The sequence below is a fragment of the Sorex araneus genome, chromosome 1 (assembly GCF_027595985.1).
Source record: "Sorex araneus isolate mSorAra2 chromosome 1, mSorAra2.pri, whole genome shotgun sequence".
Lineage (NCBI taxonomy): Eukaryota > Metazoa > Chordata > Mammalia > Eulipotyphla > Soricidae > Sorex > Sorex araneus.
The window spans coordinates 119479904-119494759 of record NC_073302.1 but is presented as its reverse complement, the minus strand read 5'-3'; the positions used below and the strand labels follow the sequence as shown (position 1 = coordinate 119494759).

General features: G+C 46.9%; 1 protein-coding gene across 3 annotated transcripts in view; it reads left to right on the top strand.

The window, feature by feature from the left end:
• The window catches only part of DROSHA (drosha ribonuclease III), a 129664-nt gene extending 122081 nt beyond the window's left edge, over positions 1 to 7583 (top strand). For all 3 annotated transcript variants that reach the window (XM_055132420.1, XM_055132414.1, XM_055132406.1), the window contains one exon: positions 6500 to 7583. In XM_055132420.1, the coding sequence (XP_054988395.1) occupies positions 6500 to 6630 (131 nt within the window). In that variant the 3' untranslated portion in view covers positions 6631 to 7583. The remainder of the gene's footprint in view (positions 1 to 6499) is intronic.
• Positions 7584 to 14856: the final 7273 nt, after the last annotated feature.

The following is a 14856-nucleotide window of genomic DNA, read 5'->3' as shown; positions in this document are numbered from 1 at the left end:
GACTCGGCTTTTGTTTTTCACTTCCACAATAAGTATCATCATCATCATCATCATCATCATCATCATCATCATCATCATCATCATCATCCCGTTGATCATCAATTTGCTCAAGCGGACACTAGTAATGTCTCCATTCGTCCTAGCCCTGAGATTTTAGAACCCTCACTTTACTCGTTCTTCCCAATGGTGCCACATTGGAGGCTCTTTCAGGGTCAGGGGAATGAGACCCAGCATTGTTACTGGTTTTGGCATATGAATACACAAGGAGTTTGCCAGGCTCTCCCATGCAGTCAGGAAACTCTTGGTAGCTTGCCATATTCTCCAAGAGGAAGAACCAGGCTATAAGATGTCTCCTTCTGGGAGCTTGGTTTTATAGTCTCTGGATATTGGCCGTTGATGGGATTACGCAGTGCAGGGGCAGTTTCTGGGTGTGACTGCCTAGCTACTGGAAAATGAGGGATCTGGGCAGAAGACACCCAGTTCTGAACCAAGCAGCCTTGGAGGTCTCAGCCCCGGGTCCCACACACCGGCTTCCTCTGCCGGTTCTTTAATGCGTGAGGCTCATCTGAATGTGTGGAGAGGGGCCATGAGCATGGCTGTGGCTGGGTTCCGGAGGTCTTTGGCTGCCTGGGCTCTGGTTGGGGTGGGGAGGGAAACTCAACCCACCCCCTCCGAGGGGTCCTGGTGAAGGCAGCCAGGCATAGGGCAAGAGACTCTGGCAAGTATCTGTAGCACCGCTTTTGGTTCTGCAGGACACAGTCCCCAAAGAGGCATGACAGACTGAAGGCATTTCAGTGACATCATCAAAACCAGTTGGGAACAGCTTGGCCTTCTATATTCTATACATTGAAGGCTTAAGTGCAAGGAATTCCCACCTCCCGCCACCCCCGCAGGAATTGCTATGAACCAAAACCATGGCCGTACAGTTCTGTTAGACTTCAAGTACCAGTTGAGTGGGTGTGCGCCAAGCACAGGAAGCCGGGGATGTGGGTGCCTGGGGGCGGGGGTGGGGTGAGGAGGCTGCCTTCTCAGCCAGGGGAGAGAGTCTGGGGAAGGCGAGCAGGCTGAGAACCCGGTGGAAATATGTGGATGGTGGCTCCCTGGGACTAGACGGAAGGGGGATGTGGGAAGTAGAGACAGGGTTACTGGGCCCGGGGTCATTGGCGTTGACCCTGCTGGGGAGCTTTTTCATCCTTTTCCTCTTGGTGGTGCCCAGGACAGAGCCCAGAACCTCCACACATGGCAAGACATGTGCTCTACAGCTAAGCCACATCCCGGAACCCCCTGTCTTAGGTTAGTGTGCGATCACTTTTTTTGTTTTGTTATATGAAGGCGCTGTGATTTACAGAATTATCCATCATTACGTTTCAGGCATACAGTGTTCCCCATCATCAGCCTGCCGTCACTTCTTCCCATGAATGGGAGTGTCTGGCCTGGCCTCCCCCACCAATAGATGATTAAAGATTCTCTTGGGAGCTTTGGGTTTGCTTGCTCTTGGCCGGGTAGCCGTGCTGGGGAGAGGGTTTCTCTCCAGGCCAGACTAGCATGCACACACTGGGCCAGGCGGATTGTTTAAACTGCTGGAAGGCAGCCGAGACCTGTGTATGGCATCCTTAGAGCAGGTTCATGCCCTTGGATACAGAGATTTCCTTTCGAGGTAGCAAATAATTGCTGTCATGGAAATAGGTCGTAAAAGTTAGGAGTTGAATTTCAAGCACCATGATAAGCGCAAGAACTTGATTTATAACAGCCAACAAATAGATGCAGAAGTCAAGCTGTATGTTTAACAGTAGAGAAATGTTTAACATCATAGTAAATCCCTAAACAACTCTCCCCCACAGCCTTTCTTTTGTTTGTCTGTTTCGGTTTTGGGGTCATACCCGGCGGTGCTCAGAACTTATATTCATGGCTCTGCGCTACCAGGGATGGAACCTGGGTCATTCGGCCACCATTTTCCCCTTTTGCAGAGATGGAGAGTGTACTTTGGAATCTAGGGGCCTCTCAGGGTCATATCCTGCCAGCTGGTTTGGACAAGAGTTCTTTAGGTTTTTTGTTTGTTTTTGTTTGGGGGCCGTAGCTGGCAGGGTTCAGTGGTTACTCCTGGCTCGGCACTCAGGAATTACTCCTGGTGATACTCAGGGACCATATGGGATGCCAGGCTCAAACCCAGGTCAGCCACGTGCAAGGCAAGCACCTACCCACTGTACTGTCACACTGGTCCCCTGGACACCTCCAGTTCTTGAGCTGGTGGTGTTGGTGGCCAGGACTTCCAGGACTGTCCAAGAGGTACTCAGCTGTGTGGTGCCAGCGGTCCAACTGGGAGCCTTGCCCATGCAAGGCGTATGCTCCTGATCACAGAGCTGTGTCCCCTGCCACCCTGCTGAACACATGGGACTTTGGAGGTCCTGTGACCTGCATTACTATGGCTGCTCAGCCACTGTTCCAGACGATGGATGGAAAGGATGCCAGTGTTCCTGGGAGACCTCTACCAAAGCAATGGTGGGCTCTGAATGGCCTTTGCCGCACCCTGTTTTATACAAATGTATTGTTTTATAGCCACAAATAAATATAGTGCTGCACTGTAGCACTGTCCTCCCATTGTTCATCAGTTTGCTCTAGCAGGCACCAGTAATGTCTCCATTGTGAGACTTGTTTTTGGCATATCGAATATGCCACGGCTAGCTTGCCAGGCTCTACCATGCGGGCGAGATACTCTCGGTAGTTTGCCGGGCTCTCCAAGAGGGGCAGAGGAATCGAACCCAGGTCAGTCATGTGCAAGGCAAGCACCCTGCTCGCTGTGTATAGGTGTGTATATATATATATATATATATATATATATATATATATATATATACATACATATATATATATACACATACACACACGTAAGTATTATACATAGATACATATATGTATGTGTGTATATATACGCACCAAATATATATTTTGGTTTATTTGGTTTGATTTGGTTTGGGGCCACACCCAGCAGTGCTCAGAGTTTATTCTTGGGTCTGTGCTCAGGATCACTCCCGGTAGTGCTGGGGAGGTAGTAAGGGGGACATATGTGGTGCTGGGAATAGAACCAAGGGTGGCCTCATGCCTTAACCTCTGATGGATGATTTGTCTGGTTCTGTCATTAATATATTTTTGAAGGCTAATAGCATGGGAAAATGCTTTTACTGGTATAAATGAAAAAAGTGTGACCATATACATGTACCTTTGTAGGCCGTACCCCATGAGAGGGTATGTCAGGGAATGGCTTTAAGTATCGATATGCAGAGGCATTTGTGCTATATATGGATGTGTGGAGTGTGATTGTTACTTTGTAGGGAAAGGACTGTAGGAACATAACGGTTAAATTTGAACACTGGGATTTTTTTTTTTAATGCAAATTCAATTTTACAGTAGATTTTACTGAGGAAGTAAGGATCTTTCGGAGAAATTTGCTGTACAGCCAATTCTTACAGGTTTGCTTTTTTAAAAATAACAGCATCTGAAGTACTTGAAACCTGTGTTGTATAAAGCTCATAAGGAATCAATTTAGTGTCATTGAGGGAATGAGGTTTTATTGCTCTTTTACTTTTAAGTCTAGCTGTGGTTGTGATCTTCTATCTAACGTCTGGATTGATTTCAGTGCCTGCCTTTCAGAGGCATTTCCTAGTGCCCCATCTCACTTCTATCCCTTCCCCCACCTAGGTTGAGGATGAAATACAGTGTAAAAAGGGAGCTGGATGCATATAGGAGCATGCTCTGCAGGTTCCACAGGCTCGAGTCAATCAACCACAGATCGACATTACATACAGTACTAAGTAGGGGACATGGTTTCATGGTTAGAACACATACTTAGTCCATTGCACTGCAAGAACCTTAAAATTCTGAAATATGTGTTATGTACTTAGGCATGTTATGTAGTTATGAGAGTTGTGTCTGTACTGGAACATGTGTAGACTTTTCTTGCTTTGGATTTTGGGTACCCGCAGTGGTGCAACGAGTTTGCTCCTAGTACTGTTTGGGGACCAGCCGATACTAGGGATTGAGTCCCAACTACAGTGCGTGCACCCCTGTTCGTTGGGCTGTCTCTGTGGCCCTTAGACTTTTCCCCTTGCCCTTATTCCCTTAGCAGAGTCAAGCAGCTCTTGACGTAGCATTTGCACGAGAATAGGCCTTGCAAGTAATCCAGAAATGATTTAATATATTCAGAAGGATGTGTGGAGGGTCTGTGAAGATGCCATTCGGGGATGCAGAGAGAAAGCCCCAAGGACTGGAATGTGGCTTTACCTGCTGAAGGAATGGGTTCAGTCCCCAGTACTGCCAGGAGCAAGTCCTAAGCACTAGAGTGGAGGAACCTCTGACTCCTCCAGAGTGTGGCCCAAGAACCAAAAAGGAAAGGAGGAACGGATTGAATTTTTTTGGTGTTGTTCGTCTTGGGGCCACACCCAGCAGTCCTGAGGGGTCACTCTTGGCAGTGCTCATGGGAACATATGTGATGCCAGGGATCCAACCCAGGCTAGCAGGGAATGTGCCCTACCTGCTGTACTATTGCTCCGCCCCTACACTGGTATTTTATGTAAGGAAGTTGAGCACCTGAGGATGTTGGTATAGGGGTGAGGTTCTGAAACCAATTCTCCACTGATACTCAGGGATTACTATTTTATTTTATTTTAGTTTAGTTTTGCTTTTTGGGTCACACCCAGCGACGCACAGGGTTCACTCCAGGCACTGCACTCAGGAATTACCCGTGGCAGTGCTCAGGGGACCATATGGGATGCTGGGAATCGAACCCTAGTCGGCCACATGCAAGGCAAATGCCCTACCCGCTATGCTATCGCTCCAGCCCCTGGGACCACTATTTTAATCCACTTCCTATGCTTCATCTTGGGTTGGAGCGATAGCACAGCGGGTAGGGCATTTGCCTTGCACACTGCTGACCCGGGTTCGATTCCTCCATCCCTCTCGGAGAGCCCGGCAAGCTACCGAGAGTATCTCTCCCACATGGCAGAGCCTGGCAAGCTACCCGTGGCGTATTCCATATGCCAAAAAACAGTAACAAGTCTCACAATGGAGACGTTACTGGTGCCCACTCGAGCAAATTGATGAGCATGTGACAGTGACAGTAATAATGCTTCATCTTAGTTAAAAAAAAAACAAACTCTCCTCCAAATGTGCTATACTTTGCCATATCTGGGATTCTTTGTATTTTTCAAATATGAAGTCACACCTCCTGGATCTCTCATCCCTCCTGTGCCTCGTTAGGCAGACTAGTGTCATTTTTCCTCCGTTGTACCAGTAACTCAGGTTCTCAGCTGTGCCCATCCCGTCATCCTATTTGTTGTGACCGTGTTCTCTTTGTTGACCAAGTATGTCAAATCCCTCCCTTTCTCACTCCATTCTTGAGTTCTTACTTCGTTGTGATACTGTTGGTGTACAACATCCCATAATCTCAGGCCTAGCTAGGCTTGGATGTAAATATTGTTTTTTCTGTTGCTGTTACTTTCAGGGACTATACTAATGGCTGTGGAAGTGACTTTGATACTGTTTCCGTTAACTAAGTTAATTTGTATATTCTGCCTATGTGGCTGAATATCATTGATTAAAACATCAACCTAGTTAATAAAAGGGGGCTGAGCAGGCTGCTCTCTGGCAGGCCACAACACAAAAACTCCAGAGACAGTTATGTGATCCTCCCAAAAAGCGTGTATTTCCTCTGCGTGCATATCTTAAATGCCTCAGACTGTCTAAACAAACCTTACTGCAACATTGTTGCAACATGATACTTTTTATGCAACACAAATGACAACTGAATTGTAAAGTTTTTATCTTTATCAAAGATTTTGACTGTGTCAGCATTCTTACACAAGATCGCACCTCAAGCTAAATCTAGCTTGAATTGCCCCATCGAGTGCCATGCCTCCTTTAACCCAATACAGTGCTCTGCTTGAGTTGCTGTTCCTTGGGATTCTCCTGCTCAGACATAACGATAGAAGGGTCAGAGACAGTGCCTTCAGATCCTTTTGCCCATCTGATCTTCTCTTGTTCTCTTCAAAAGCTAATTCTTGATTAATATGGGTACAATTGTGTCATATGTTTGACGTTTTGGATTTGAGCTTTGCAAAAGACACGAACTCTTACTTAACCAACTCCTTTCATATCTCTGTCTCTCTCTGGATATTACTTATTGTTAGGAAAACTATATAAGTTATAGCCTCTGGTTGGAAGCATTCAGAAACCACTTGTCTGTGTTTAAATGTTTCTGTCTGGGGCCTTTCATGCTTGAGTTCACATCCTATTTTGAGATCTCAAGTCAGGCTGGTGATCCAGACCACCATTGTGTTGCCGAAATAATGAAGGAATCATGGAAGAAAACTAACTTCATTTGCCTTACAAAGTGCGACTGTATTTCATCTGAATCTGAGTTTGTGTGTGTTTCTGCTTCGTGTACATCATTCCCTGCACTGGGGGCTGTCCTTTATTAAGTATAAAATATCTCTCTTTGTGTCAGATAACTTTCCCCAGATGGCTCATCAGAAGCGGTTCATCGAACGGAAATACCGACAAGAGTTAAAAGAAATGAGGTGGGAAAGAGAGCATCAAGAGAAGGAGCCAGATGAGACCGAAGACGTCAAGAAATAGAGGCCACAGAGGTGGGGGTGTAGTTACTTGCTTAATAACTGTGACTGGAGCCCATTGGGACCTACCCTAGTTCTCCTCCAGACAATGAATGAAGTGTAACCCTGTGGCAATCCAACGCAGAATCAAATCGGTATTGTGGTTGCATTGATCAACTACCCTGCTTTTTATAATCCAGTGGGTCTTTCTTATCAAGCGTTTGATTTTTAACTTCTGTTTAGTGGGAAGCGTTCGTTTGGGTGGGTGTTCGCTCATTCAGCGTAAAGCTCGAGCCCGGTGATGCAGAGTGGAATGGTTCCTGTTCAGTCTCTCTCTGAGACTGTCTCTGCAGACCTGGAGAGGAGGAGAGAAAAATCTGTTTTCCTGAACTTCTGGACAATACTCTGCTATTGTCTGTACTTTTTTGGAGGGAAATTCACCAGATTTTTTTCCCCGCTGGGTATTGATCATTTAAACATGGATCTGGCCGTCGATCATCTTCTCAGTAGCCCGTGTGGAGTCTGCCCTCCCTCTCGGTATGGAGACTTTTGTGAATGGGATTCCTTTTGTGAATGGGGTTCCTTTCATGAATGGGATTCCTTTTCTCTTTCGCTGGTGAAGGGGCAGCTGGGAGTGGGAAAGGCTGGTCTTGCCGTCCTGTGTAATCTTTGAATCATTAGTATAGGCGAGAAGTGATTGGAAACCAGACAACATTTGGAATGAAGTTGTAAGCCAGCATCTCTAGACAGTTTCATGGAAGTCTCAGAACCTTCTGAAACGAATGATCCTTAGTTCCAGCTGTTTGTTTGGTGGGGGGTGGGGGTGTGAGATGGGGTAAAGGAGGGCTCCTAGGTTTTATCAGTTCAAAGTGCTCCCAGCGGTCAAGGGCTAATGTGACCCGAAGACATGGACTTTTTTAAGTGTTATTTTAAATTGAACACCATCGGTTTCTTATTAATAAAGGCGAAGCTTCTTTAAAAATCAACTGTTTTTGTGTATTATCTTAGCGACTGTCCCGTGCATGCCCACTGTGTGTGAGTTATTATAAGTCTCCGGCCACAGCAGGGGACGAACTGCCTCCTCTGGCGGAACTGGGGTGGGAGTTTGCACCAATTAGGGACCCTAAATGTCCTGCCATGATATGATGTCAGTTGTGGCCAAAACTCACCGGGGAGGTAGGGCGGAGATAGTTTCTATTTGGGTGACCTGCATCCAGGCATAAGCCCTGAGCACGGCGAGGTATAGCCTGCTGCCGCCCCATGGAGTCCGTAAGTAAAGGTTTGCCCGGTGTCTTTCATTGCCCCCCCTCTCGCCCAGGACTGGAATGGAGAGAGAATACTGGGGTTGTGGGTAGCCATGAAAACGTTAGGAGCAAGAATGAGTGAAGCTATTTGAATGCTTTAAACTCCAGCACTGGCAAGGATGGAGCGATAGTATAGTTAGCGACTGTACTGTTTGTACAGTCGCTAGTGCAGTGTTTGCCTTGCATGAGGTTGACCTGGGTTCGATCCCTGGCATCCCATAAAGTCCCCCGAGCCCGCCAGGGTCAGGGGTGATCCCTCAGCACAGAGCCAGGAGTAAGCTCTGAGCATGTGCATCAGAATAACAGTAGAGCTGCTGCTGTGTTCTCTGTTGGACCAGGATGTCTCCTCTGTCTAGGTTTCTGGCCCTGTCCTGTTCTCCGTGTATCTGGCTCTTGAAGCATGGACAGTGGGTATCTGTACTATACCTTTTTTTTTCTTCTTGGGTCACATCTGGCGATGCATAGGAGTTACTCCTAGCTCTGCACTCAGCAATTACCCCTGGCGGTGCTCATATGGGGACCATATAGGATGCTGGGAATCGAACCCAGGTCAGCCGCGTGCAAGGCAAACACCCTACCCGCTGTGCTATCGTTTCAGCCCCCATCTGTACTATACCTCTTGCAGCGAATCCCACTCAACCCTCTGTAGGGCATGTTAACTGGCCACTGAAGCCGCTGGGCCTGGTTTTCAGCCAGCTTCTGCCTAACCCAAGCCAAAGTCCTTTCACCATCCAGTTCCAATCAGGAGACAGCGGAGTGACCCCTCCCACGTGAGTTCAGTGCTGTGCCAAGTGCCGATCATTAGAGAACCGGAAGAGGAATCCTGACAGTCCCTGGAGTTCTCATCGAGAGGGTTCATTGCAGGCACAGCCAGAGACAAAGGTGGCGTGACTGAGACCAGGAAGGACAGGACGGGCTAGCATTTGAGTTAGCTGGACATTGCGGGTGTAAGGGAGATTGTGAGACTGGGGAGCACACGTTCCTTCCGAGAGAGTGGAGGGGTTGGGGAGGGGAATGGCAGGAAAATGGGTTAGGATCCGATCGCCGTGGGGCATGCAATGAAGATCTGAGACAAAAAGCATCAGGGGCGAGGGGGTGTGTGCAGTGCATTGGAGGTAGAACCTCCGGATCCTGGCCCTCAGCCACGGCACTGGGTATTTGGGCTTGATAATTCTTTGTTGGAAGCGACTGGTCATTAGATGCCAGTTGACTCTCTCTCGCCCCCTAGATGTGACAACTGAAATTGTCGCCAGACATTGCCCCAGAGTAAATTTACTCTGACCTGAGAAGCACTGACCTAGGGAAAAGGAAGTATATTGTATATTGGATTTTTTTTTTTTTTTTTTTTTTGCTTTTTGGGTCACACCCAGCGATGCACAGGGGTTACTCCTGGCGGTGCTTAGGGGACCATATGGGATGCTGGGAATCGAACCCGGGTTGGCCGCGTGCAAGGCAAATGCCCTACCTGCTGTGCTATCACTTCAGCCCCATGGATCTTACAATCAAGATATGGACAACTTTTAGACAAGGAAAGCTCTGTTTTGTTTGGAGGGGTCATGCCTGGTGATGGTCAGGGTTTACTCCTGACTCTTGGCTCAGAGCTCACACCTGGTGGGCTCAGGAGACCATAGGGGTCCATGTGGGGAATTGAACCCCTCCCTGGTTGGCCACATGCAAGGCAAAGGCCTTATCCACTGTACTGTCTCTGGCCCCTGGATAAGGACAATCTTTTTTCTGGGGAGGGGGCCATCAAGCAGTGCTCAGAGAGCCCGGGGCCACTCCAGGGATCCTCATCTTTGCTGTCCTGGCTGGATGGTCCAGTTCTTTGGCTCTGCTATGCTGTGGAAAAGATATTTCTGTGGGGGTATATTGAAGTCGGGCCTCTGGGCCACATCCACATCCACAAGTGCTCGGAGTTTTCTTCCCGACTCCGTTTTGTTGGCCCACAGAGATGCTTAAGTTGAAACGCCGACCAGAAGCAGACTGAAGAGTCCCAGTGATGGGGCTGGAGAGATCTCAGCAGGCTGGAGCGTGCATTTCCCATGCAGAGCCCGGTATTCCACATGTAGCACCCTACAGGCCCCTGAACACTGCTGGGAGTCACCCCTGAGACCCCTGGATGTGGCCCCAAACAGCCCTTCGTTGGCACTCGTCCATCTGCAGATCAAGCACTTTCTCCCAAATTGGAGACAGAAAGTCATTCTCGTGATCTATTACTTTGAAACTGTAGTTTTCATACATTAGATAAAATTTATGCCTGAGGAAGTACTTAACTATCATCTGAACTATTTCATCTCGGAGATCAGCTGTTCTGAGAGCCATTGGCCGCTTCAGAAATATTTCTGTCTTTAAGTTTGTGAAGTTTGGCTGAAAATTTCTTTCCAGTTCTGCAAAGTGAAGAGCCTAGAATTGCGTTGACCTTCGAGGGTTCGTTCTGTCTGAACTGGAAGGAAAAGCCACATTTACTAAAGCTTCACAGACAAGTTCCTCATCCAGCCTCCAAATATCTGATCCTGAATCTTTTATCTCATGAAGGGTAGAGTGAGTATAATTGGGCATTAGATTATTTCTTCTGTAGGGTATCAGAATAGCGAAGAGAACAATGGGGGTTGGGGGGTGGATGTTGGATATACAGATGGTGCCCTTGCTTGAAAGGAAAATCCTGCTTGACTTGCTGTGAGAAATAAACAGCATTGCATGTGATTCCGCTGACACCCAGAGTTAGCGCTTACAGCTGCCAGCATTACCTTAACTACAATGGTTCCTGAGGCTAGTACTGAATGACCCTACTTAAATAGTTGTCAGTCCAACCCAATTTAAAAAAAAAAAATGCATTCACCTGCCTCTTAGTGAGTGCTGTGCTAAGACCATGCCAAGAAGTTCCTTGTATAGTTTTATAAATTTACTTATGGTTCAGAAATGTCCTTACTGTTACAATGTTCACATCTAACAGCCATGAAATGAAGTTAGGAATCGGGGATTTAGAGAACATGTCTTCTAAAACAGTCTAGTATTGACAGGATCTATTGAGAAAGGGGACGTACAGCCTGCAGCGTGCACGTGGCTCTGTTCTCTGTGCAGCTCACGCCCTGCCGTGTTTCAGGAGACGGTTTTCACACCTGTCAACTCCAGCAGAATTCGACATGGTGCCCAGAATTCAACTGTGGTTGGCCCCTTCTTCCTCCTGCTTTATCTCACTCCCTTATTATACCGTTTTTTTTTAAAAAAAATTAATTAAAACATTTTCAAATTTACAAAGTGATTTACAAAGTTATTCATAGTTGAGTTTTATTATTTTCCTCTAGTTTATTTCTATTTTTTTCTCTCTCTTTTTTTTTAAAATTGAATCACCATGAGATACTCAGTTACAAGGTTGATCATTATTGGGTTTCAGTCATATATTCCAGTACTCATCCCTTCAGCAGTCTACATTTCCCATTACCAATGTCCCCAGTTTCCCTCCTGCCACCCTCCCCAGCTGCCCCCACTTCTCCAGCTCCAGCCTGCATCTCTGGCAAGCACTTTCTTCTTTCTTAGATCTCTCTCTCTCTCCGCCCTCCCTCTCTCTCTCTTTCCTCCTCTCCCTCTCTCCCCCTCCTTTTGTTTCCTTCTGGGCATATTTGTTTGCAATATAGGCATTAAAAGGATATCCCTGTACCTGTTCTCAGCACTCAGTGTGATCATTTCCACCTATCTTCGTCTTACTGGGCCCTTCTCTATCCTAACTGCCCTCCCACAACTACCTTCCACTCGTGGCAAACTTCCATTCATGGACCAGTTCTCTGAGTCCTTTTTTCCCCAGTATCCTTTGCACCGCCCCCCACCGCCCACCCCCCAGGCTCAGCCTGCCATCTTGGCAGGAATCTTTTAAAATCTGGTTATTAGAGTTTGGATCTTTAGTGCTACCATTCCTAACACCACCGATGGACCTGGATCGCCTTGGCCCCCACCCTTTGTTGCCGCTCATCTGTCCCTTCTCCCCTTCCCCTCCATTCTGCTTCTTTCCTTCTCTTTCCTATACTCTGGGGCCAGGGGTGATCTGGGTATTCCTCCTTTAAACCACTGCATTCCCTCATCAAGTTGTTTCAAGTGCCACATAGAAGTGTTATCCTTCGTGTGTATCCTTCCTCTAGCTTCCTTCACGTAACACGTCTCCCAGTTCCATCCGTTTCCCGAGAATTGCATGATTTCACCATTTCTTACAGCTGTGTAGTATTCTATTGATCATATCCTGATTGTAATATATCACCATGGTAAATAACATACTACCCGTGCTGAGACAGATTATAGTTACTATGACCCTTACTGGATAGAGCCTTCTTTTTTTAAAAAAAAAAACAAAAAACTTTTTTATTGAATCACTGTGATATAGACCCTTACAAAGGGTTTCAGTCATACAGTGTTCCAACACACACCCTCCACCGGTGTACATCTCCCAGCACCAGTAACCCCAGGTTCCTTCCCGTCACCCCCCAGCCACTGCCTGCCTCTATGGTAGGCACTTCTCTCTCTCTCTCTCTCTCTCTCTCTCTCTCTCTCTCTGATAGAGTCTTCTAAGGTGCTCAAAGGTATGGAATCCAGTTCTTAGAAAAATCCTCCCCATTCCTTGAAAAAAAACCCTCATGAGCAAACCCCTCCCCATGCTTTGTGTATTATCGTTTATCCCAAACAGGGTCCATGTAATTCCCCTCAGAGAGTCAGCTTGGGGTTGGTCCTTGTGCTCATCTGGTTAAAAGTCCCTTTAAAAAGGTCTGAGTCTTGTACAAAGATTTGTACAGGATTTGTGGGATGAAAATCTCATAGAATTTCCATCCTACAAGAGAACCAGGGCCTGTCACTCTCCCTGACTCTGTGTTCTGGGCATGGATGATTAGAAGCAGAGTTGTCCACAAGGAGCCCGATGCACCCTGAGCACAGGGAACTTTGTGTGATCAGAGGGGATTAGCTCATGTCCTTCTGGAGTAGAGACAGAACCTTAATTTGCATTTTTTCTTTTTGGGTCACACCTGGCAATGCACAGGGGTTACTCCTAGCTCTGCACTCAGGAATCACCCCTGGCGGTGCTCAGGAGACCATATGGGATGCTGGGAATCGAACCCGGGTTGGCCGCATGCAAGGCAAATGCCCTACCTGCTGTGCTATTGCTCCAGCCCCTTAATTTGCTCTTGATGTGAGATTCGCATCTATCTTACCATACTCCCGTGACCCAAAAAACCTTTCCTGGTAGTGGTGGTGGGAAGGTGCAGTGGTGGGGGGATTGGTGATGGAATGTCTGTAACAAATCATCACCGACAACTTTGGAAACCACGGTGTTTATATAAAGTATAATTATATAAACACTTAAATTAATTAAATTTAATTAAAGAAAAATAATTTTTAAAATCTTTTAAAAAGGGGAAAAAAAGCCTTTCCCAGATCAAACACAATTTTTTTGAAAAAAAATTTTAATAGTGAATCACCACAGGGTACAGTTACCAATTTACAAACTTTTGTGCTTGCATTTCAGTCATACAATGATGGAGTACCCATCCCTCCACCAGCACCCATTCTCCATCACCAATGATCCTAGTATCCCTCCCACCATCCACACCCCTCCCCCCCACTCCACCCTGCCACTGTGGCAGGGCGTTCCCTTTTGTTCTCTCCTTTTGGGTGTTGTGGTTTGCACTAGAGGCATTGAATGGCCATTGTGTTCGATCTATAGTCTACATTTGGTTCGCATCTCCCAACCCGAGCTGGTCCTCCAGATACCCTTTACTTGGTGTTCCCTTCTCTATCTGAGCTGCCTTTTCCCCCAGCATGTGAGGCCGGCTTCCAAGCCATGAAGTAAACCTCCCGGTCCTTGTCTCTACTATTCTTGGGTGTTCGTCTCTCATTCTGTTATTTTATATTCCACAGATGAGCGCAATCTTTCTATGTCTGTCTCTCTTCCTGACTCATTTCACTTAACGTGATACTTTCCATGTTGATCCACCTATATGCAAATTTCAAGACTTTCTCTTTTCTAACAGCTGCATAATATTCCACTGTTAAACACCATTTTTTTTTTAAAACCACAGTGACACCAAACAAAAGTCCCCCAAATTGCCCTGAGACCTTTTCATTCCCAGGCCATATACAATTTTTTTTTTCTGGGTAATAATCCAAGGAGAATCTATACACGCCTTTGGTTGGGATGTCTCTGGGATCACTCACAATCTAGGACTTCCCTCCACACTTTATTCTATGCCTAGTTGGAGAAACGCAGTCATTTCGTTGACTTGACCGCATTCTCGATGTCATGCTTTGCTTTCTCGTGACACCGTTTCCATTTCCCCTAAATCCTCTGTCTGAGACCTAAAGACGGGACTGAGATCTAGGTGCAGAATTCAGGCAGGCGTGTATTTCTAGCGTGTTCCACTCCCACCACCCCCAATTATTCCAACACCGCCGCCTCTCAAGGGTGGTAGGTGGTTGTGCTGGTTAATTATGTGTCAACCTGGCTTGGTGTGGGATGTCAGTAGCTAAATTTGTGGTCGTTTGTCACACGGCAATAGAAAATTGTTTTATTTCCGCCCTCTGTCTAAATACTTAATCTCTTCATGTTTCTGCCCTGCTAAATATTTCACGGGCTCCCCATTGCCTCTCGGGATAAAGCCACATTCCCTGTTGGCATCACATCCCATCGCGGCCGGACATCAGCCCCTTTCTGCTGCTCCCCAGTCCACACTCTCCCCTGCTGCCTCCCCGAGCCAGCGGCAGCTATATAAAGGCCTCTGCTCTCCCTTCCCGAGCTCCTGCTGCCCGAAATAGGCCACCCCCTTGCTAATGATCTCTCTTTTTATTTTGTCTCACCAGCCCCCTACTAATTATCTCTTATCTCTTGGGTCTCATCCCAGGAACTATCTTCTGCAAGCCTAGCCTGAGACCTTAATTTAGCTTAACTGTACCCTCCTCATTCGGGGGGC